Source organism: Phalangium opilio, unplaced genomic scaffold, assembly GCF_054372755.1.
Source record: "Phalangium opilio isolate 3A_F unplaced genomic scaffold, DU_Popi_V2 ptg000662l_1, whole genome shotgun sequence".
NCBI classification, from domain to species: domain Eukaryota; kingdom Metazoa; phylum Arthropoda; class Arachnida; order Opiliones; family Phalangiidae; genus Phalangium; species Phalangium opilio.
Genome location: NW_028324246.1, coordinates 317,075 through 342,477, shown reverse-complemented (window position 1 = coordinate 342,477; position 25,403 = coordinate 317,075). Strand labels below are relative to the sequence as shown.

At 36.6% G+C, this 25,403-nt stretch overlaps 1 protein-coding gene across 1 annotated transcript in view; it reads left to right on the top strand.

The window, feature by feature from the left end:
* LOC149588155 (uncharacterized) overlaps positions 1-7,565 on the top strand; it is a 56,318-nt gene extending 48,753 nt beyond the window's left edge. The window contains exons 3-8 of the mRNA XM_089863004.1: positions 1,707-1,842; positions 3,673-3,806; positions 4,941-5,193; positions 6,260-6,390; positions 6,537-6,759; positions 7,243-7,565. Coding sequence (XP_089719130.1) covers positions 1,707-1,842; positions 3,673-3,806; positions 4,941-5,193; positions 6,260-6,390; positions 6,537-6,759; positions 7,243-7,310 — 945 coding nt within the window. The 3' untranslated portion in view covers positions 7,311-7,565. The remainder of the gene's footprint in view (positions 1-1,706; positions 1,843-3,672; positions 3,807-4,940; positions 5,194-6,259; positions 6,391-6,536; positions 6,760-7,242) is intronic.
* Positions 7,566-25,403: the final 17,838 nt, after the last annotated feature.

Here is a 25,403-nt window from a genome sequence, read left to right as displayed (position 1 = left end):
CCTAAATTCATTATAAAAGATCGCTATTGTTGACGTTTGAAGTCAGCGTATGCCTCTTTAACCATTTTTTGAATGCAGAGACGCAGAAACAACATCATGCAGATACTTCATAAGATTGGACTCAAACACTATTTAATGTTTAGTGTCTACATATACTGGAAAATATAGCTAGTAAAGGTAGTTTAGCTAGTAATCAATTGTTATGAGACGGATAGTATTTTAAAAATGAAGCAAAGATATATTGAGGATCAAAACTTCGAAGAAAGTGTGGTATTCTGGACATACGTGTAAATCCAATTAAGGCTTACCCTCAAACGAAACATCTAAATGAAGGATTTGGACAAATAAAATAGGATTAAAGGTGTACATGTTGGACAATATCTCCACCATAAATTTACTCATCCTTGAAGTATTTCGCGAACCAACAAAAAAATACTCTCATCTTGGCCAGACATCAAATCTAGCGAAAAAAAAAAGAAAAATCAAAAAGCTTATTCAGCTGAAACTGAAATGCGTTAAAAGGGTCTGAACAGATGTTGTCCATAAAAGGCTTTATTTTTAGTTTCAGAACGGCTGATAAACCTCGCTATTATCAATGGGCGAAGATTTTTTTTGTACTTTTATAGAAAATACTCTCCTTTATTTCTCCGATAAGCGTAACTAAAAAGTATCTTCCAGTTCTTTTTCTATTCAATAAACCAATTATTGAACCGATAGTGCCTAAAAATAACAATATTAGTCTTATAATGGTATGCCGCCTGTTAAGTAGAGATAATTTTACCAAAGGCAAATGTAAAAAAACAGAAAGTAAGTCATAAAGGAGAGCTTATACGCCACGCCACGTATACGCTTGACAAATTACTTTTATCATAAGCAAATAAGATCTATTCCATAAACTGTATGACACTTACTATACTTCGAAATTCTAGAGACTAACTCAGATCTAGTTCGAGAACGACAAGCGGTAATTGACTACACGCGGTTTTTGCAGTCCATCTTCCTATTTAGTCTGTACTAAGCCTTTGACAGCGCATCACCAGGCGTCACTTTACGAGAATCTATGACGCTTCACCTACGTCATTTCACGACTAGCTCTCAGTAACCAGTGAAAAATTTATGGAACATATCTTATCAACTTATACTTTTATCAAGCTGGCACTACGAAATATATGATCACCAAGAACCAAAAATAACGTGGGGCTATTTTCACTGGCTATGGGAAGAAAATGACATCATAAAGTTTGGTCAGAAAACAAGCTAGAAAGAGCGATAATTGGCGATCATCCACCCAAATGGGGCCACTATCTGTTATTTACATTTGCTTTTGAATATACTATTGGAATCTATTCTGACTTTAACAAGATGACCTCGACCATATTGAGAGATAAAACTTTTTATTCATGAAGGCCAATACCGTAGTCGGCCACCAAAGATTCTTATTTATACGCTCTAAGGGCTAGCATGGGTCCTTACAACTCTTATACTCCTTGGAACTTCGAAAGTCACATTTAGCAGTTCCCAATACAAAATACTGGTGTCGTTGAGAGGAGGCTCAAAACTGGACACCGGAACTTGGATATGAAACTATTACTCACGAAAACCACTTTAGAGCTAGCTGAGTGTACCACGCCCCAATGAGATGAAAAGAAACATGATGCTACAGGTTGTAATATGATAGTATTAATTGGTTTTCTTGGGATTTCTAGGTTGAAAAGTCGAAAGAAGGAAATGTATTTTTGCGACGTACCGACCACAATACGGAAGGAACCTTTCGTTGCGAAGCTTCCGCTGAATCTCCGACTTTCCAGACCGTAAGCGCTGCCAAGGAACTCTCCGTATATGGTAAGCTTACCTTAAAATGTACACAATTAAAGGGATGGTATCGTGCGTATTTATAGTTTGGATAGCCACAAGGTTTTTGTAGCTTTTTTTAAAAAAATGGAGCTATAAGAAGTTGTGGTATTTTAAAACTAAAAATAAAATAAACGTAACTCAATTTTACTGGATGTTGACGGTCTTTCTGATGGATATTGTCGATAATTCGCGACTGATGTTTACACCATGAGCGTGCCTAGTTGCGCCATGGACTAACTAACGCGAAGGGATTGTTCATTCACCGCGTTTCCCATACCGAATTATTCCTTGACTCCCCTTTTCATTCCCCAAATTTATTGGACCAAAACGGATGTAGATATAGCACCATCTCTAGTCAAAATAAATAATTTTTTTTCGGATTTTAATTTCTAAAGTGAATTAAATAATCTTGTTTGAACCATTTCTACTCTCTTTAAATATTAATCTTATAAATTTTAGTAATTTGTTAACAATTCAAGCATAGATTTTAATTCCATGTTTTAACTAAGCCCAACCAAGTTTTATACTGATTACGATAGTAAAAGTATACCATTTAGCCTATAGTGCCTGCTGCTCGTTACTATGCATAAAGATCGTTATAAATTTGAAGTTTCTATTACGAGGCAAGGGTATACGTACGTGGCATTCATGAATAATAATACCAGGCGATTAATTTAAAATAAATCCATTAATCTTTATTTTTTCCCCTTATGGATCTTCTGCAATAGAAGGGGAACTACGCAACTAGAGATGGGTCGTTCGAAATCCTTTAATTGCCCATTATCCATTACTGGGGCTAGATCAGTCTACGATACCCTATTGGGAAGAAGCATCTAATATAACCTTGGACTATTTATCTCATATAGGGGAAGGTATCAGATCTAAAGGAGCGTTCAGACCTACCTGAAAATCTTGGTCCAAAAATTAAAATATATATAAAAATTTATATCTGTACCAAAGGTGTTGTAGCGCGCGCAATTTTAAAAATTCTAGAGTAAAGGTTTATCGAATATTTTATTGTATTCATATTTCAAATTATTTTTTGTTAAAGCGCGCGAAATAGGAATTGCCGAACTTACAGGGGTAAACCTTATAATGTATTTCCTATAGGCCCCTGTAAAACGTCACCCCGCAATACACAAATGCACGATATTTTAAAAAAAAATAGTATCTTAATTCTTTACCAATTTAGTCGTTTTTTAAGGCAAAATTTAACTCAAAATGGCTCTCTATATGTATTTACTAAACAAGTGAAATTTTAAAATAGTAAAGCAAGCAAATTTTAATGAATTTTTCAAATCTCTATGAAAGTTTCTACTAGCAGTTTAGAAGAGAGAGACGAATTTAATAAATTTGACTTGTCCATGGCAAGAACTGCCATCTAGCCACCAATTCATTAGTGTGTCCGAGATATTTAAATCAAAAGCGTAATTAAGTACTACTATATTAGTAACTCGTATATAATAATGCACTATCTAACGGAATTTGATAGAGATTGAGATTAAACTAAATTGTTTCCATGATCAAATAAATTGATCATGGAAATTAATAGGCCCACAACTTCTTATTAAGAAAATAATTTGAATCTTTATACATTTTCTTTATTTTAAGTATAACTCCAGTCGACATCTTTCCATTCAGTGTTTAAATTATCACAGGTGTTGCCAGTTAATACAAAATTCTGATAGCATAAACTGAACAGCCTTCCTTTGGCTTACTGTTTCTAGTTTGGTCTTGTACACGTTATGATTTTGGTCCACCAGATTGTTTATCCTTTATCTAATATATCTTAAAATGGGACTTGCATTAATTTTACAGCTCTTCCGACCGAAGGTCCAACTATTCAAGGGAATCTTCCGAAATACGACTCGGGCGATGTCATAAACGTCACCTGCAAATCGGGCAAATCGAAGCCGCCGGCCACTCTCAAGTGGACGATCAATAGTGGCGAGGTATGAACTTGACAATCGAGGAGAGTTTCCCTATACTATCACCTGACGTAATGTGAGAGCAAAAATATGCCAACTCGAAAAAAATGTCATTTCGTTTCAAAGTTTATGTCAATTGAGACGTTGAAATATTGTATCGTACTTGGCAAGCAATGGTCTGAATTCTGAGGAAACTAAATATAGTATAGTCTTTGCGTTTAAAACGCTACTTGGCTTCAAGTTGATAGATCAAAACTGATTTCTACAGAAGTTTCCTCTAAGCAAGGATGTATTGTCGTCGTATGGTTTACGCGAGCCATTATAGTGTAAAGCAATATCTCGTGCATATACATGTATAGTTTTAAGGTGGAATTCATAAACGTCGGACGCAACGCTAAAATGTGTTGGGTTCCTATGTTTATGAAATCCACCCTTAGTCGCCTCTAAGGTAAGGGATTTTGAAGACAAAGTCTTGAATGAGTAAAAAATTACTCTTAATTGTACAACATACGATAGATGTACAACGAAGAAAGTTAAATAGTCGCCTCTCTCTTAGTATTATCATTAAGAATAAATTTAAAGATTTACATTTTGAAGTGAGATCCACATTACAAAAATTAAAGAGCAGTTTCAACGGGAAACTCCTGTAGAGATTTACTACAAAAGCTTTACATCAATATCACTTGTAAATCATGGAAAATAACACATTTTTAGCATGAGGCAGTGTAGGCAGTAATTCGAGAATTTAGTTCTGTTTCGTGTTTCACAAGTTGTATCAGGGTTCATACAAAAAACCCCAAATAACTGTTTTGTTTCTCCTTTTACTTTATGTAGAGAAACGTTATTCAAACATTTCCCCGAGATTAGTTAAATTATAAACGTCGCTGAAATTTCCCTACATTTTCGTCAACCAGATTTGTATGAACCCTATGTATAAGTATTTCATGGACCGGTTCTATCAACTCTTTAACACTACCGTCTATTGGCTGTGACACATAAGCTAGCACCGAGTTACGTCATTTTTGCTCTCCGCATCGTCTAGAGTCATTGCGAATTAATATTCTCGCACGTTCGCGCAACTGGTTGCGTGCGGGGCGTCATCGAAGGCTAGGCTTCCTATTGCAGTCATCGTTAATGGATTTCTTTCCTTTTATTTAGGCACCCCCTCATTATCTTATTAACTACCCACCGATTAACGAATCGGACGGATTGACCATCACCATGCTGGGTCTTCTATTTAAAGCCGACTCCATGTTTTTCACGGACGGCACGTTGACGATAAATTGCACTTCGATTGTATCTCACGTCTACGCCATGAGCAGCGAGAGGCTTATTCTGGGAGATAAAACGACGCCGGATGCCGCCGCACCAGCGGTCCAGGCCTTACCAAGCTCAAATTTTAAAGCTTCTGGTACGTAAAATCAGACTCATAGTTCAAGGACCTAAAAATCATCAGGGACTAGAATTGAGGTAGTGAAGCTATTCGTAAACCGTTTCCCTTTTTAGAAACTTTAGTCAACCTAACAATTACACGAATACTAGCATACGTTCATATGATACGTTCCACAAGTATGACACTTAGTATACTTCGTAATGCTGGAGACTTACTGAGAGATTGTTCAAGAACTACGAGCGAGAATTGACTACACTCGGTTTTGCAGTCCATCTTCCTATTTAGCCAGTAGAGGCGCATTCAAAGGCGATTTTAGTCCTCGCTACAGCCTTAGGTCGCTGCTCCGTCACCCTCACTTTACCGCGTGTAGACGATTTGATTGAGTAAGACAATGGGCCGCCAGCGAAATAGGGTTTTCCACACACCGAACCTGAATGGGTTCATTTTGAAAGTGCTTTTAAAATAGCCTACCATGTACATGTGGGCTTTTGTCATTCCCATTTATATTAGGTTAGCGGAAATAAATATTGATCGAAATTCAACACTGTTGTAAGGAAAAAAAGACAAAGTAGGCCTACGTTTTTTAGAAATATGATTATTTGCAAAAAGAATAAGTCGTTTGGTTGCTCGAATTTGTCCATAATCTAAGAGGAAGAATTGTCCTCATCGACATAGTATGGGATGGACGGATGGTCCGTCGAGAGCACAATTACTTGCTAATTCTTCCTGAGTCGCGCATGACTGATTAATGGCATCGGTAGTTGTTATCGTGTAAATACTGGAAAACGAAAGTAACGTTATGATTCACCCGCAGCCACTCTCATGATTTCATGAAGCCTTATCTAAAAGATAGTAAAATTGTCTGTCGCGCACGTTTAATTGTCAATTTAGTATCGAGTGCACAGAAAGTATTTTATTTATTTTATTTACTCATCATTAAATTCCTTTTTTCCCCAATTATTAAAATTGAAATATCTTACCAACGTTTTCATTATTATCTTTTACCTGAAAATATCTGAAGCAGGGCCATGTTTATTTACTGTAGCTTTTCAATTTCACTAAAACCTCCTCGAAACATTTGCAGATGACGCCCCTCTTATAACTGGAAGCCAGACCAAGTACCGAGTAGGAGATTTTGTTAACGTCAATTGCACTTCGGCGAACCCCAATCCAAGGTTTCCACCGGAGCTTAATTGGTTCATTAATGATGTACAGGTAGGAATAATATATAACGTATTTCTACTAGAATTCCGCCTTTTCTAACAAGGCAAGGCTTGGCTTTTCCCTTGTCGGCTTTAGATTTAGATCACTTTAACCTCTTTTATATAAAGTCCGGTTAAGTAAGGTAATTAACTTTTCAGGCCTCGAAAAATTACATTGTGCCGTACAGTCACGATCCATCGGAGGTCCCGGTTGTCGGTCTCCAATTTCAAGTGCGACAAAAGCATTTTGACAAAGGAGGTGAACTCAGATTAAAATGTACCGCCACTGTCTCGAAAATCATTAATACTAGAAGCGAAGAGAAGGTTCTCGGAAGTCACCAGTGGACGTCGGGACTTCACGCTTCTGAGAGTTCCCAAAAAGGTAACATTTATTATTATATATTTTAAACACGAACAACAACTGATATATGGCAAAGCATACGCTAGGTACCAATTTACAAATGTGTCTGTGAAGGATGACCTTAGCCATACTGACTTTTAGGATTCTTTAAAATTCGACAGAATCTATTGTGACTTTAGTTTAGAATACTAATGTAGTCGTTATATGTCCAATTTAAGACCAAATAGTATGACTTGATCTGATTCACCAGGGACAGATCAATCACTAAGGGTCCTAATGTCACTGCATAAAGTGATTTCATAGGACTAGCAACTTATCAATCTTAAAACGCGGTATAGTGAACTTCAAAGGAAACATTTGTAGTATATCCACTGTTGCAAAAGTTTAACTTAATGTGGCATACCAGTAAAGGCATTAACGTTACATCCCTTCTTTAAAAAATAAGGCCTATAAAATAAATCGGATTTTCTTACTAAATTTTTTGGGCATATTTTCTCATTTCAGTGACAAACAAGTGCAGTCGAATAACAAAATGGAAGTTTTGGATTTTTTTGTTAGCGATAATTTTTTAACCTGGATCATTGCCCAACGAAGAAAATTCTCGTGTAAATATATTTATATAAGCGTGTGTACAAAATATATTTATAACTGCTTGAGTAAAACGATATTATGGCTATTATTGCGCTACAAAGAAATGTTTGGCGGTGTTTCATATTTAAAATTATAATAAAAAGAAAAATCAACAAAAACAAAAAACGGATGTCAAATACTCGATGTTTATATTATATTATATTATTATATTATATGATATCTTGTATAATATTAAGCGTAGAAATAATTTTCGGAAATTATTGCGAAACGCTTTTTATAGAAACAAAAAAAAAGAAGAAAAACAACAACAAAATATTAAACAAATCACGGTCATTTCCTATTGTAATAGTTCTCATCAGTGTCGACCATTTGTTTTAATTTCTTTTTGTGCTTAAAAGAATAAAATATTTGACTGTTTCGTTATTTTTAGCACCTTTCTCTACATTTACTGTTTTACTTTTTATATCACTTCTGCGAAATTTAGCTAGAAGTATTGCCAGTTACAGCTCCGAACTGAAAAACTCATGTTCATAAAATACCATTAGGGATTTGATTTCGTAAGTAAAGTGATTTTTTTCTTAATGCAAAGTGGTTCAACTCGCGGCTTCTGGTACCCCTAACAGTCTGGCTGATCTTCTACACATAAATTTTACCTTGCCAAAGGCAGGAGCCAATCAGAACCCGTCTACGAGGGCGGAGCTAAAATTAGCCTTTGCTAAGCTTAGAGGGCCAGTCAACGCAACCGCTCGATTATAAGAGTATCTGGTGTCATTTGTTCAAACTAAACCACAGCCGATTCTTCCTTTAAAATACCAGGATTACGTTTTATTAGTAGTATGCAGCCCCATATTTTCAGCCCACCCTATTCTCCAGTTTTGGGACTCGGGAGACTGGCTTGAAAAGTTTTCTATTTTTTCTCTCAAATCCGAACACTTAAGTTTAATAAATGTCGTCATGTCTTAATTGCTACCCCTATATTAAAGTTCAAGGCCAGAACTTTGATAAGTTGTGAAATTGGCACTTTTCCAATTAAGTAGAATAGATGTGCGGCAATTATTGGAAAACTTCCAATAAGAGAAAATTTACGTTATTATCGCTATCCTAATTTTATAAGCAAATATTTTTTGTTCTACTTTCAAATGGCTGTTGAGCGCATTTTTTTATGTTCAAAGTATCATAAAACCCCCTCCTTTCACCAGCTTATCAGATGTAAATTACTCTCCTGATTAGGCACAGACAAGGCAGCTTTCTTAGCCGTGTCCTGGGTGCGGACGTCGGATATTACTTGACTTGGAAACCCTTTGTAATTCCCCCCTCAATTTTGTAATTAAGCACATACAATCTCAGGTGACAACTATATCGGTAAGCGTATTGCAAACTGGCAAAACTATCTTCTTACCCCAGTTGATAAGTTCTGATAATACTTAAATCTTAACTGCGTGGTTTCCGTGTTTGGAGGTTAGAAGGTCACTAAAAGAATTGGGTATTTATAATGTTCTTACATTTTCTTTAGAACTCCCAAGTCCATTATCCCCTTTTAAAATATTTCTTACTTAAGCTTTGGCTAGGTTATTGGTAGGCTGTAATGCGTGTTTGTCACAATGTAAAATAAAACTCGGTTAAGAACTACCGGTGAAGGGATTAAAGGATTAATTGGCTAATCTGTGCCGGAAGAGAAATACTTCGTTCTGAAAGAATGTTATTATTAATTTTGCAAGTGTGGTGAATCAAAGGCCATGAAACACAGATAGACTGGACTGGAATGGAGATACGGCTCGTGCATGGTTATTTTAGGGCAGCGCCTCTCTAGCGCCACGCTGTGACAAATATTGAAACGTTTTCGACTCAAACCATAGCCATAACATGATTCACGAGTCGATAAGTTTCAGGACTCTCCCGCTAGGGGTCGACAACAGGCGATGCCTCTAGAAGAAGGGGGATTTTAGCTTATCATTTCAGTTCATCTGTGTTTAATGGTTTTAGAATGAATTGAGTTTTAGTTTTTGAACTTAAATTGATCTTTAATGGCTGAAATGATTACTTTTTCCTGAAACAAAAATGAATCAAGTCTGAGACTGAAATGGTTTATTGATTCCGTTCGAACTTACTTAATTAAATTACTTAATAAACTTAACTGTAAATTACCGACAAAACTGTAGTTTAATTTTCTCAATTGGAAATCGGTAGTTTTCTTAGTTTTAAGAAGACAGTTAATTTCACGTCGCAACTGTGTGTTAAGGTTCATTTGAAAGGCTAAAAATGTGGAAAAAGTTTGATGTTCTTTCTCTCTTGAACTGCCACTATATTTCATGTAAGCCTTCCAGCTTCTATAGGATAGTTTTGTTCAGGCGCAGTTAACAAAGTAGTGAAAGGTGATGCGGAATAATACATAATGTCAACCCTCATAGGAGTGTACACGTCCAATAACGGAACGGAGGCTGGAGGTTTAAGTTTATGTCTTGTATAATTTCGCTATTCCATATAAATGAACGTATCGTTTCCGTAATGATCATAAATACAAATGGTGTATAGTCTAGTTGCGTCAGGGATCAGAAATGATAAAAGAAAGTTGGGGCATTGTTACAATGTGCATCCGCGGAAGCCGCTTATTGTAATCTTACAAAATGTTTCGGAAATTTTTGGGCAAAAGTTTTTAATTAAGACTGGTACTGTTCGTATATTATTTTTCGAATTCTTGCGCTCTTTCGCTTCCAGAAAATACCTCCTTTACGAGGTCGACTGGGCGAGGAAAATTGGGGAAACTGCTTGAAGCGGGCTGGCGTGTTACGAGTCTTGCTAGGATAAAGCAGCCTAGAGTTCGCGTCGCTACTGGTTCATTATCTCCCCATCTACGGGAAGAGAGACTCGGGAGAAAGTAAATTGATTTTGATGATCTCAAGATTCCGTGGCCCAAGAGTCGTCCCAGGGTTTCCATAGAAACTAGAAATGATTTGTCCCGAGAAACGCGAGATTCCAACCTAGTCTTCTTATTACAAAACTATTGTAACTCTAAGACAGGATAGTTTCGGGGTTTAAATACTTCTTCGTTACAAAATTACAAAATAGTTTGAGATTCATTTTGAATCCAAAGTATTTCAATTTAGACTCGAAGCTAAGTAAAGAGTTCTTCCGATTAGGCCCACCATCAAATTCCAAACGCTGTCACTGAAAGTCACTAATCTTTGAACTTTTAAAGACAGTTTCAAATATTTTGACGAGCGGTGAAATAAATTTCGAAAAAACCGTATGCTATTTTCTTAATATAATCTAAATATCACTACAGGCATAAGCGAATAAACCTCTGTAAGTGTACACAATTAGGTATTTGATGGAACCTCTCTTCGGCCATGAATGGAGGTGGAACTCTTGGGTGGAATTTTTAGTTTAGGGTGTCGCTTTTTATCGTGGACTTTCTCTCCCGCTATTTCCAACTTATGTTTTTCACCCGAATCAAGCGGTATTTTTCCACCAATTACGCTACTGATTTTTTTTTATGTTTCGAAAAAATTAGGGCAAATGACAAAAACGGTTATTAGCATGGCTTTTTAAGCTATCATGCTCTTTCATAGACATTTTGTGGGGAAAATAAGGGAATGAAGAAGGGTGTCTTTAACACCTTTTGCGTGTCATACTAAGAGTACATTAGACGTAACGCTTTGACGACGGTCGTTTTTCGTATAATTTAATACCAGGAGGCGGGTGAGATGGATTATAAGCAGCAGGGGGCACACTAGTCCTCTAAAGATTCACTTTAGACGTATAAACTTAGTGGTAGATGATCAATTTATGCTAGAGATAACTAGCGTAAACTTTACCACGCATAAGTGCACGATGATGACAAAATATTCGGCACGATGGTGTTTTACTACTAAATTATTAAGATTTAACAACGTATGTGTTCAAAACTGGTACGTCGTCTTTTTGGAACACAACCTTTTATCGTGTTAATGGTTTAATAACAATATGATGTAAAAGACGATTTTTTTATAAAGTCGAATTATTCGAATTTTAAAAACTTATTTTTAATTTTTACTGACTTGAATACAGAATAAGACCAAAACTCATAAGATGGATGGAATTCATGTTTTAAAAGGCTTCTAACAAACAGTGCGCGTTAAATATTTGTAAACATAAAATACACTAGTTTCTATTCTAACATCGGCAATGGATGTTTGTTGTGTTCTAATTGTTTCAAAAGAACTGTTTCATTTTAATGATATTAGATATTTAAAACTTATCTAACCTTCATTTCCAAATCTAGAAATTAAAAGAAAATATTTAGGTAATTTGAATATTCTTATAAACGTACAGAAAAATTATTTTAAATTGAAATATACTATGGTTAAAAATCTTTTAAGTATATTGAATATATCGAATTCAACGTTAAATGGTTTAGGCAATATTTATGACAACGTTAAAAATTATTACAAATTATTAATGTCCATCCAATCTTGAGCGGTTACGGTGAAATTTCGTAAAGTTTTTGAAAACGGTGAAGAAACTAATTATTGAAATTTTGAGATAGGTTTAAAAGGGTTTGCCAGTTGTACGCTCGAGGGTTCTGAATGCAGTGAATACTAAAATCATTTAAAAATGATTGGATATGTACCACAGACTCGCTGCTTTTGATGTAGGTGAAACAGTAGGTATTGTATATGAGCGACATCTGTTAAAACGCTGTCAAAGGTTTAATAAATACTAATGGGCCTAAATCATAAAGTAATGGTAATGTTTGATAATCAAGTTGGTGACACCAACAGTCAGTAATACTTTCAAAAACCCAAGGATTAAGGTACTTGGCGATTTTTATTTATTTTTTAAGATAAATAAATTTATTTGATCTTAGAACATGACAAAACAAGAGCAGTTATTTCGCCAATAACAAACGGTATTTCATTTTTGGTATATACTGTGTTCTATGTAACTCTGCTTAGTTCGGTCTCGTGTTCGATCCCAAGTGAAAAACTCTCTTTCACTTGATAGAGAACATATCTCCAGTTTCCAATTATAACATGCAGGGTTAAAATTTAATTAGAGCAGGCATTTTTCCCCATTTCATTTATATACTTCATAGTAATAACTTAGTCCTGTTATATCAATGAAATACAATCAGTTTAAAAAATCTGGGGGACTCGATTACAATGTTGAAATACTTTGTATTCTACACTGAAATTGCTTAAAAATTAGGATTACGACGTTTGGGCAATCAAGGCACGTTGAATTCTGTCGACTATCTCATCCCTTTTGCTCTTGGCTTTGCAAAGGGAACAATCTTGGGTAATTGCATTACGACGACGAGATCCATGACGCCCTTTAACCTTAAAATGTTTTGTCTTAAAGGGTCATTGACGTGGAAACACGCCCTTCTCAAGACCAAGAATTATGCGACTTTTTATTTTGTCTTACTCTAGTAGATAGAAAGGAGGAAGCCTCTCTCTCTCTCTTTCCTGCCAACGATAACGAATTTAAAATCCTTTTCTTCCAAAAATAGTTTTGGCCTACGTGTAACGATTTGAGATTTCTTGTCAAGTCACGCACACCTTAGGGCTCACCTTGAGCAGCCAGCATCAGATTTTTTTTTTAGCCGGAGAGGTTTCAGTTTACAAATCCATTTTCGGCGAAAACAGAAACCAAAGACAGAAAATGCAGCGTTGCAACTGAAGTTGCTCCAAAAATAATTTCTGCAACTGGTTTTTCATCTCAATCTATCCTTTAAGTTAAAATTATAATTACTTTGCGAGGGATATGTTAGAAATGTATTAGTGCTATTTAGAAATGTGAAATTACCGTAATTTAATTACCAGTAAATTACCGATTCAAATTTCTGGGGAAAAACTGCGATTCTGTCGGTAATTTATTTTTCAAGTCTAAAAAGTTTGTTAAACCATGATGAATTATGAAAGCTTTATGCCTAGATTAGGTGCTTCAAACAGAGTCAACTAAAGGGAAATTGAGGAGAAACTGGATTTTTTTTAGAGTAGTATACTTAGTTTTACTCAAAACGGATTTGAGTTTGAGCGGCAAAAATTGGAAATTGTATGAAGAGTTACAACAGTAATTTTCACCTATCTTCACAAAATTAAGGGAACTCTAGATTGAAGAGTGTACTGTTCAAGAACAGTTCTTAGTCGACTGTAGAGTTTTAATTCAATTTTGAGAATGTCTTTCGGATGTTTTCTTTTTGTTAATTGGGGTTGGAGTATCTAAAACCTTTATTTTTCCGTCATGTAATTGGTGAACAGCCCATTTACCAAAATGGTAGAAAGTAAATAATAATCTCTAAAGTTTCGCCTTTCACTTTAAGTGCCTGCGGAGCAAATATCATCTTACAATAGTTATGTCGTTGAAAGATATACTCAAACATATGAATTGATCAATTTCTGGTCTATTGTAATATATTTCAGGATCGTAAGGAAAATTTAAGAATCAAAAAGAAGTATTTCAATATTCACGAAATAATTTATAAGATTCATGATAGATCTGCGTAGAGAATTTCGCATCATTTAAATTAATTGCCGCATTCAAAGGCACTTTCTCGGCAACTTTGCATAACTACTTTGGAATTCAGTGGTACGAGTCCGTTATAATCAAAGGGAACCTCTCATTATTAAAAGATAAAACCAATTTTTATTCGTGGATTTACCGTTCCATTTGCGTTTCATATCAACAAATGATTCGAAGAGGTCCATTAATTCGAAAGGCTTTTCCAATTTTTCGTTTCTCTTTCGAAATGATTAAGGCTCTGGCTTCCACATTCCGAAGAGTCTAGGCCAACGAGCAAAATACCGAGGAGCGCTGAAAGGCCGATAAGAGGCTTAACAGTTAGGAATATGGTTAGATATCCGAAACCGACGTTTTTCTCTATTATTAGGCGTCGGAAAATCCATTAAAAGTTAAAAGTTGATGGAAAGACGATGAAGAGCCAAAGCAGTCTTACCCAAAACGAATCGATCTGGATTTTCGCCTCTTAATATTGATCCATTAGCATATTCTTTCAGAGCAAATGTGTTAATAACAAGTCGGGTCAAAACCGTATTTGATTATTCATCCCATATATACTTGAATTCAGGATTTTTGCAGATGCAAACGAAAAACATTACAGCTCTAATTTAAAACATGAACCAGTTCACAATCTTTAATGGAAAGGTTCAGGTAACATAAAACTATACCTTAGGTTCAAACAATTGCGGGTTTTATTATCATATATTGCGAATCAATCGCCTTATATACCCTGAATTTCCAAAAATTGTTATAGAGGCATATGTTTGAATTCAAACGTCAACAATAGCTAGGCCTATATGTTTAAAATCATTTTAGGAATAAAGTTTCTTAAAACGATTTAAGTAGAATTAAGGTAAATTAATGACGATAAAAATAATTAATATCTATTATATTTATTTAATTATTTAAGGAAAACCTCTTAATTGCGTCTCGACTCGGAGAGGTTTATATTGGTTTCCCAACTTGTTTTATTTTGTATCAAAAATTCAAGACTTAAAGTGTTAGTGACATAATTTTCGTCACCCACAAACTTAAAATGCTAAATAAATCCTTGAAAAATCTAGTTTATTATGATATGTTTACTTTTTTATTTGGTTTCGTAGAAATTTGTAAAATTGCAATCAAAGTTTAGTGTTTGGAAAAGGCTTAGCTAAATTTTGTTTCGCTTGATGACGTAGTAAGGAGAAATTTTCACTCTAGATGTCGCTCACGTGACGCCTGTAAGTGTCGCCGCGTGCGCGTTAAGCCTATTTTATTCATATTCGCGGGGCATTAGTAGACTCGGGCGCTCGCGCTTGGCTTTTCCGCGAGATACCGTGAGTGACGTAGCTAGGAGAAAACCCGCCAAAAATCTTCTCCGCAAATTTGCTTTTGCCCCCCAAATTTCAAGTTTTCGAAGTGTTTTTTCTGTGTTTTCCGTCATATTTAAATATTAATCAAGCATATTTTTGGAATCAGAAGAGTTTAAACTCTCAAAAAAGTAAGGTTTTCTTTAGATTTGAGATAATTTTTAAATCACGTCGCTATTCCTTTAATATATTTAGTACAGCTATCACCAGGGAAGTGCGGGTATTTTTCTATAGTTATATTCGCAAAACATTAAAAATTTAGCAAACCCTTGAAGAGAACTAAAATGCGTAACAAAAAATGTATTTCTTTTATAAGTAAGTCGGAAGATTGGAAATTATGATCGGGAAGAAGTTTTTCTTCAACAAACCTTAACATCTCGCAACGTAACTAGAGCTTAGTTTGAGCATGATTTTAGGGGGGGGGACTTTAAATAACGCAACATAGTATATCTACGAAATGCGAGAAGTCATTATTATCGCGTCTAGCTCATCCGGTAGTTGGGGCGTTAAAACTAAAAGAGCGGCTACTGGGCGTAGCTTTGTTATAACGATTATCAATTTTCTCGGCCGCTTCCTTCCCTTAACACGCGCGATAATGAAGTTCGCAAAAACCAGGCCCACGTAGACGCTGAAGAAGGTGGTACGCGAAATATACGCCGTGCATTGGCGGTGACGGCCCTTTTTCCAATCTTATAACGTTAATTAAGCGTAGCTGATTGAAAGATAGCGTGCCAAGTCACGCTCTATTACTTGGACCCCTCGTTCCGCATTTGCATTTATTAAGACTTTACAGTACAGCATCGAAATTTTCCCTGATAAATGGCTATAACCACGCGCCCAATCGATATATTATTGTATTAACCCCGTACTCTAGGCTCTACGTGTTTGAGAAACTGAAAATGTCTGAGACACAGTGTGTCCAGATCGTCCGTTAAAGAGAGAATGACACTCGCTCTATCGTTGGTTTTGTGGAAAAAACCTTATGGTCTTGGCCATCTTGTTGGAATGTTGCTCTCTAAGTCGTGTGACCTATGGTTATAGATGTATTGCAGAGAAGCATTTACGATTCCAAAACATATTTAGGGGCAAGTTGCCTTGATCAGCTTTGGAATTTTTGGAAGGCCCTATATCTGTAAACAAATTTCATCTTTATAAATTGATTATTCTACTAATTTGAAAACCGATTTACATTCATTAACATGCCTGAAATTTGAAATGAATGCGAATACACTTACATAGCCAAGGCTTAAAAGTTCTCGCCCGATCGCGAAAAGATGACATTCTGCTAGCATCAGATCTGAACCGGAAATAAAAAACTCTTCATTCCAAGCACAGCCCACTCGATTACGCTTGTTGCTAGAGCAACCCGCGTGATCGCGTGGGCTATATGCTTTAAATAGATGGTCGGCTTTCATTCGCTTTAGCTAGTTGACGTAGACAATGACGTCGAAGGCAATATTTTCTCCATAACCTTGTCCTCTTTTCTATAAGAGATATTCGGTGTCAGTACCTGAAGTGAAGGTGGAGCTCATTTTGATAGCTTGGATGTTTTTGTACACTCTATTTCTTACGCGAATCAACTACAACTCGTCCCACGCGACTACTAGTCGACCGTCCTTTTCGGTCGGAATTCGGTCCAACGTGTGAACCGAACTAAAATCTTGCCGTCGAAGGCCTGCGTAAAAGCCAATAATTTTGAGGCCGCGCTAATATTTTCGGTCAAGTGGGAAAGGAGCTTTGAATATCTTCGAAATTCTCCAGACACGCGTGAGCTTAGGGTGCGCAGAATCTGATAAAAGCTTTGATAACTTCAAACAACCGTAATAGGAAAACTAATGGGTTACCCAAAAATATTACGTTAGAACAACATGACAACTGTTTTTGCCACAAAAGTTAAAATAATTCCAGTTATATCGTGCAAAAAATATTGAGATACTCTCTTGGTAATTTTGTTTCTTAGAAATGCAACTCTTGAGCGTATATCTTTCCACATTCACCGAACTGTAACCTAAAAACTTGGTTGCATTTCACTTTGGGTCCCATTGGTAAGGGAAATTTTGGAATATAAAAACACAAGTTCAAAAGATTCGCGTGGCTTAAAAAAAATGCGAGTTAAATTTACCTAAAGAAAGTATTTCCCACGACTCGTTGAAATTCAAAAAGATAGCTAGACTTCTTGTATAAATATTCAATGTATCGCGTAAAAGAGTACGACGCGCCTCCCCCCCCCCAAATCTCTGCATCTGTCAGAAAAACTACAATTCTCCACGGAAATTCAATAGCTTTTGAAAAAAATAACGGCTCTAGAACGAGACTCGAACTGAAACTGGTAATAAGTAAATGTAGGAGTTCAAACTGAAAAACCCAGTGTATAGTAGTAATTCATGCAACTTTTGTGAATCACCAAGAGCTTCTGAAGCTTCATCCGACAAGATTCGTTCGGTTAAAATAGCCTAAACTTGCAAAGGGTACGACAGGATGTTTTGACTACTTTTATGGTTACCATTTTAAAATATTATTTCCGTTTATACTTAAACCAGGTCTATACGATAGAGTAAACCAGTATACAAATTTTCATTCGAATCGGTTTAAATCTGCAGAGTATAGAGAAAGTGTTCTACATCTCCTGCCATCATTTTTGGAGATAATTTAAGCTTGAGTTTCCTTGAAAAAGTCTCATCCGACCAGATTCGGTTAGTTAAAATTGCCAATGTCTACACTTGCAAGAGGATAAGACAGAATGTTTTGACTACTTTTATAACTACTATTTTAAAATAATATTGCGGTATATTTGTACTTAAAATTGTCTATACAATAAAATAAATTTAAGTTTTAATTAATTGAGGATTTAAGCTTGATTCTTAATTAGTTTCCTTGGTGAATGGTTACGCCTACAAGTTCATCTTCAGTCAGTCGAGACTTTTCTAATTTTAAATGTATATTCCAGCAAACATATTCAAATATAAATACATTTTATTCTTATATTTAGGACTTAATAAAGCTAATAGGAATCATAGTGTAGCCATTTTCTCAATGAATCTAGTTGGATTTTGTGGGAAGAGCTTGATTAATTACTATGACTAATTATACCTCGCGATTAATTGATCTCTCTGCACGTTGAACCTAGTGCTCGGACCCAACCAATGAAATCACAGTTGCAAAGGCGTCGGAAATGTGAAGTGCGGACTGTGCGGCTGAAAAAAGTCAAGCCCTGTCCATAAAACCCGCTTGAAAATTAATTCAGAGAAATAAGGGCTCAATGTTTTGTAAAAGCTATATTTATTTCTGATATAAATTATTTCAAAATGTCTATCGCATTGCACATCCCAAGGCAAACATTATATTGGTAGCGATTACGAAACGTCCTTAGTTAATTTCTCCGAGCTCTTTCATCTCAACCACGACAAAGCTGTGTCATTTGCATTCAGTCGCTTTTAGAATTATAAGAACTATTCGCAGCCAAAAGTTATAGAGAATTTATAGTTCAAGAGATTTTTGGCCCGAAAATCGTTTCGTAAACGCTGTATCAATTGATTGCAAATGGTTTTCCGATATCTCAAATTCTTCATCATCTTTCCTCGAAAACCAAAGGCGCAGTCGTAAATAACGGGTTCCAAAACAACGTAATTCTGTTTGTGAAATATGTATTACATTGTTCAAGCCATAAAAATATTAGACTTATGTTAGCGAGAGCTTCGAATGATAGTTTTTTAAATCACGAGAAGAACTACGGTTTAGTGCACGCGCACTGAAACAATAGAGCGGTGTGAGGCATCAAGTGTGCTTGTAGTCATGGCACCGAAATTGACGTCACATTTTCTAATCAACAGGGTTGAGTCGACACATTTAGTACTGTTTACAGACGCTCCTATTCATTTTCACCGGAATTAACTAGACGTCTTTGAAATATTTCGGCAAATAGAACGATGAAATACAGGCTTTGACAAAGAAAAAATATTTGTAAAACTGTCAAAATATCCTTGATGGTAGTTTGTGAAAACTGAGATTCTAAATCTGGTTTCCATGTCAGTTGGTCGATGAAAAACATATTGTTAAACATGAAACGGATGAAAACTTTGCAAGCTAAACACTCCCACATCTCTTAGTAACATAACTGCAACACAAGGGTTCCAGTGATGCTTCTGATTTTTCCTGTTATCATGAGTTCATAATAGCCCGAAGTACGAAACTGGTTAAAAAGCCCGTAACAACAAAGTTTCGCCGTAAAGCTCAGCGGATTCATACACCGCTTAACTCCCAAAGAAATAGTTACCCCATTTTTTAGCGCCCACGCGCATTAACTTACACACTTCCTGTGATTTTGGGAGCGAAAATGGCTCACGTCTGCTTCTGTCGGAACGGTGTAAATTAAGCCTTGGCTAAGAAGTTGGCTTTTAGTCGGGGTTACTAGTTTTCTACAAAACATTTAAACGATCGTCAATGATGTTTTGTTGTGATATGTGTGAGTGAGAATTCCGTGGTTAAATTAGAACGGTTTGGACAAATTTATTCCCAGTATCTTTAATATAAGAATTGCAACGTGTTTCTATACGTCCACCATATCGCCATTTTTCTTTTCGACGGAGGTCCCAGCCAACGGAAGTTTTGGAACGAAAACCAAGGAGCATAGATACCACTACGATATACAGTAAGGTTGTATGTCCATAAACAGGCTAATCCTTTCGATGCGCAACGACAAAATCTTGTTGTTCGCGATTTTTACCATTAGCTTTATGGCCAGTTTCATACACCCCCCCCGGAAGGGGGGTTATTATGAACTCCTGCTGTTATCTATCTATATCTATGTAAATCAAAGTCCTGACTGACTGACTGACTGATAATCAACGCCCAGCCCAAACCGCTTGCCCTAGAAGGCTGGAAATTTGCGGGAACGTTACTCATAATCACATATTTCGTGAAAAAATCACGCATAATCAATCGAGGAATTCGAAAATCCAAAATAAAAATCGTAACAAGTTGAAATAGCATCCCTGCATTCATCGAAATTCACGATGGGTCCAGTGGTAATCAAGGAATTCGTTCAGTGACCATCGGAATTCACATAAAAATTCAGAAATCAGTAATCAGTTATTCATTTGTAGGAAATTTTGGCAAATGACTGACTATCCCATCGAAAGCCACAATTTTGTTTTTAATTCTTTTAAATAAATACATTCCATGAGATAGTGAGTTATGTTTTGTACCAGATCCTGAATTCCCCTACTACTATACTACTGCACCGAATAATTGTTTAAAACGGATGGCAGATTTTTGCAACGACAATACTAGTCTATACTTCCCCATTAATATCTCATCCGTGACAGGATTGTACTGGTGCTTTAAGACAAAACAATAATACGAGAAACAAAAATCTCGTGGTTTCTCCTGTGAATGTGGAAGCTTGGAAAAATGGGGGGGGGAGAGAGGGAAGAGTTTCTGATTACCTGCCTTCCACAAATGAAGCGTAAGGCTAAAGAGCGGTCGAGCGTAGGAAAAAGCTTCTGACCGCCCCAGTACGCGCCCCTTCCTGATCCCCCGTTTCTCCCATGAGAGACGCCAAATCCCATTCTGTATGTTTAGCCATCACGTTCGTTTAATCACGCCGTAATGCCGGCGGTTTGCTGCTACGGAGTTTATGACTCAGAACATACCTTTCCCTCAATTCCTATTTTAGTGCGGGGCGGATGTTTCAGTTTTACTTTAGGGTTAAAAAAGTCGGCTGAACTTCGACGGCTTACAAACCTTAAAAGCTAACTTCTGTTGCCAAATATCGACCCGCTCTCGGACGAAGAATGGACAGACAGGATCACCCTGGTCGGGTCAAACAACGAAACTCCTATAAGAACCGTGTTACGCTCCTGGAGGGAGTTTCCAAAAAATTAGCTCCACTTTAGCAAACACGGTCTTAGAGTATAGTGCAGCTTATAGGACGGTGTACTGTACATGTGTACGTAACATAGTTGTTCGAGGGTACCTTATACTGCTGTGGGTTTTAGAGTGTTTCGAATTGACCCCAAAAATTAGATAGTTCCCTATTTCGAGAAGCTTGATGCTAAATAAGGATATCGATTAAGATTTTTGGTAGCTCAAGATAGAATAATAAGTATAGCCTGAAGATAATAGAAGCGACACCGGGAATCCTTCGGTTCCCCACATTGTTATTTAGAGATATAGGAAAAGCTTAAATTGCATCATACACCTTAATGGCTCTAGCCTCGTGGGCTTACCAGAGTATCTGCCCAGAACTGAAGGTCTAATAATAATGAATATTCCTTGTGTAACTTCTAATTTTTCCTGATGTCGCCTGTACTGAAAATCACAGTCTTATAACCAGCTTAAACAATTAAGAATTTTAGTTTCAAAAGTGAAAGAATAACCATAGCAATTAGGGAAAGTTTTTAATTGGCCAGATTCCGAAATTTCTCGGTATAAAGAATTAGTTGACCTCATTACCCATAGAATGAGTAAAAATAGTAAGATAATTAAATTTTAGAGCAACTTTTACGTAGCTCTCTTCACAACACTTCGGTTTCACTTTATATTTGCGTGATTAAATGTTTACACGTTTCTTCCAAACGTCTAAAGATGATGACGAGACCAGAATAAATTTTAAGACAAACTAAAGTGATCACGTAGCACTCACTATCAGTGAAACCTTTTGTTTAAACACCATGCAGGCTCCGAAACCACTTGTATAGAGAGAGCCAACACAACCATTCAAGAAATCAATAGTATGCAGTTACAACTACACACTAAATTCCTCGAACGTCTATAAGGGTACATTGTTTCAGCTTTTTCCTAGTTCCTACTTACCTCTTTTGTTCTTTACAGTTTGTCTCTGGTTTAGTTTTCGCCTTTTGATTGAGTAAGAACCGCTGTTTTTTGGCGATCTCTTGGTTGATAAGACGCCACTAGAGGTATCAAGCGCTCTTCTGTCCTACACTCGTACTGGAAGCTAACATCGTGTAAAACAAACCCGGACGACAGGGCATAAAGGTTTTAACTTAACTTTTCAACAGTTTTCAACACGAATTTATTCTGTAAGGGTTCGAGATATTTCAATGTTTCTACTCCAAATTGGAGCAGAAATACTAAATGGCATATTGCGATTTCGTTCCTTGCACTGGAGTCTGTATGGACGATGATTTCTGTTTCTGGTAGTACTCCTAAATCTGCAGATATTTATGTCAACATTTACTCATATTTCACGTTGTTTGAAGTCTCTCTTTCAAGGTTTAAGTTTAAAACGTAACTGATAGTGTTTATTAAGCAAGCCTTTAAAAATCAGCTAGATGGTCAAAAATGTTAACCACAATAGATAAAGGTCCTGAGGCTAGAGGCTGACTAATTCTACTCTCCTGATTGTTAGTTATATTTGCTTAATCCAAGATCAAGAAAAACGTGCTTGAAGGGAAATACGATTGTGAAAGTGTCTCTCTCCCTAACTAACTCGAAGGAAGATATAGTTTTTAAAAATAAAAAAATAAGTCATCTCTTTAATTGCTATTTTTACTTCTCCGAGTGACGAGACGAATTGCTATTTTTACTTCTCCGAGTGACGAGACGTCACAGAGGTATTATACTGGACATGTCAGTGTGTTTGTGTGTGTGTCTGTCACCGCGATCGCAGTTGGCAAATCGCAGCAAACGTGTTCGCAGTATTAATTGCGTCTTGACTCGGAGAGGTTCATTTTTTTCTCAGCTTGTATTTAAACCAATTTTGCACAAAGTGAGGGACTGATAATTTTTTTTAAGAAAAAGAAGAATTAAATCGGAAGAAACCTAGCTTCGCGACGCTGTATCTTCAATACGGATCTCAATAGGGTACTGAAGAAATAATCAATTTCAACTTCAAATGTGAGCACGTACGAAGCTACACCCCCTCTTAACGATCTTAGGCCCATGTTAGCCGTAAGCTTTGTTTGCGCTGGCAATTCCGGATGAAATTGACTGTTGGGGTAATCGCGTAACTGGATGAATGCAGTTTCCGAGCGATGCGCTAGAATCTATTCACATGATCGATACATTTTCGCCTTGAAAGGATCGAGAGCTCTTCTTTGGGCTCGACACAGTTATTTCGCCGGAAGAACTTGAGCGTCGAGACTAATTCCAACTCCGAGATAGCTGGCTATCCGATCGATTGGAGATTGCTTCTTTTAGTGTCACCTTTGATTTTTAATAGAAGATGAAGTGGGCTTACAAAGAACTAGCCATGTAGCGGTAATTAGTGACCCATGAGGATTTCTTTCCGTTTTCTTAGTTTTAAGTCTGCCGCGTGGCCAAACCTTGCTTTTACCCTTCTAAGGCAAACTTTGCCTTGGACAGTCTTATAGTATTACAGTGAATAAACTGTTTTAATTTCCTAGTTAGGGGTTCGAGGCTAACTTAAATTGACCATCCGTGAATCAGTTCTATCCAATTTCTGATTTATTGGTTTAGGAATACGTACAACTACTAGGAATCGTCGCGTAATCATCTTCTCAAATTTTCTGGTTGCATTTTGTGGGAGGAGCTAGACTAATCAATGTATATCACGAATTCACGTGACTTACAACGGCGTCACGTCTAACTTATCTAGCTGCGCGTTGAACCGCGAGCTCGCGTCTCATTTCTTATAATACACTAATCACACTATGAAAGAAGGCTGAATTATGTAGAGTGTCGCGGGGTACAAAATCCAAACTGAAATTAGCAGTGGGGTATAATGATTCCTATTAGCCGTATTTATTCCTAGCTTTATGTTTTTGCAGTTTAGTGCAATCGGTTGCAACTTACTGAAGTTATAGGAATATATTTCCGACGGCCATTTTCCAAGATGGAAGTGAATTAAAACCATATTTCTACTTCAAGTGACTAATACATTCCTAAAAATCGCCATTTTCTTTATTGACTGGTCCTTTTTGAGATACTTTTTTCGAACTAAAACCAAAAAATCTAAAGTTTATGCATTATTAATTTATATTGGTAATATGACAATTATATAAGATGATTTAAAATGAAAGAAAAAAATATCTTGTTCCCTTACAAATTACCATAACAGGTCACGAAATTAAATCTCAAAAACCCATCGAGACTTTATAACACAAGTGGGAATGAGACACGACTTTAACCCGATTTTTCATCGCTGATAAAGATGCATATTCGCAAATTAAGTAAAAAAGAACAAAGATACAAAAAACGCGATGAAAATGAAATCACGCTTTACAGAGCAAGGGGTATCAACGGGGCCAAAAGACTTGTGAAAGAAACAAGAAAAAAAAACAGCAAATTAGCAAAAAAAGTTTTACAAAAGGCGGCGGAGGACAGCTTGCGAGGCGGCCTTTCAAACACGGTGATTAATGACTTTGAAAAAAGGCACCCGCCATTGTTAACGAGTCCCGCAGGAGAATTAGTGGCACGCGCTCGTGGCTCCTGACTTATTTCCCCGCAGAGCTGGCAAAAGCCACTATTATAACCAAGACTCAAATCAATTGCGACCTGTCATTATCACGCTTCAATCTGTTTTATTCTCACTTGTAGCCCCTTCTTTTTCAAGAGCAACAAAAACGATTGTCAAAATAAGAAACTGTACAAAAATACCAAAAATGCACGCCGTTTTCTATACCCAAGAACGGGCTTCAACCCTCGCGGCTTTTTGGCCCCAATAAGTGAGGTGCAAAGTATCTGCAAAGTCAACAAACAAAGCCAGGGATTTAGTCAGGCGGTTTAGGTCTTAACGATTTTTTAACGAGTTACAACCCCGTCACTGACATAGTTAAAAACGAAACATGTAGGTCCCTTTAAATCACGTCACAGAACTTTAATACCTTAGCATACTTTAATGTATTCCAGAACAGTAGCGGACGAGGGTGTTTCCGAATCCTAACGATTGAGATTAAGTCTCAGCATCTGGGACGTTGGCCGGCTGAGGAGGAAAGAGGTAACTTAACTTCGTGTTAGCAATATTGCCAGGAAAATTACTTTGGTTTAGAGTGTTATTCAAATCATCAAGAGAAATAATTGCTAGTGTAGGTTGAATGGCTCTTCAAAAGCCACTTTGCACCAAGAACGCTTACGTCAAATATAACCTATATGGTTATATACCTGGCTCATAGCTTATATGTCTACAGCTACTCTAGTATCATTTTAGATTGTATCATAATGTTTGTTTCACTATGCAAACGGGTCTTATAATAAGTAAAGGAATCGATAAAAAATCACTTGATTTTCCGCTTCATCCTCCCT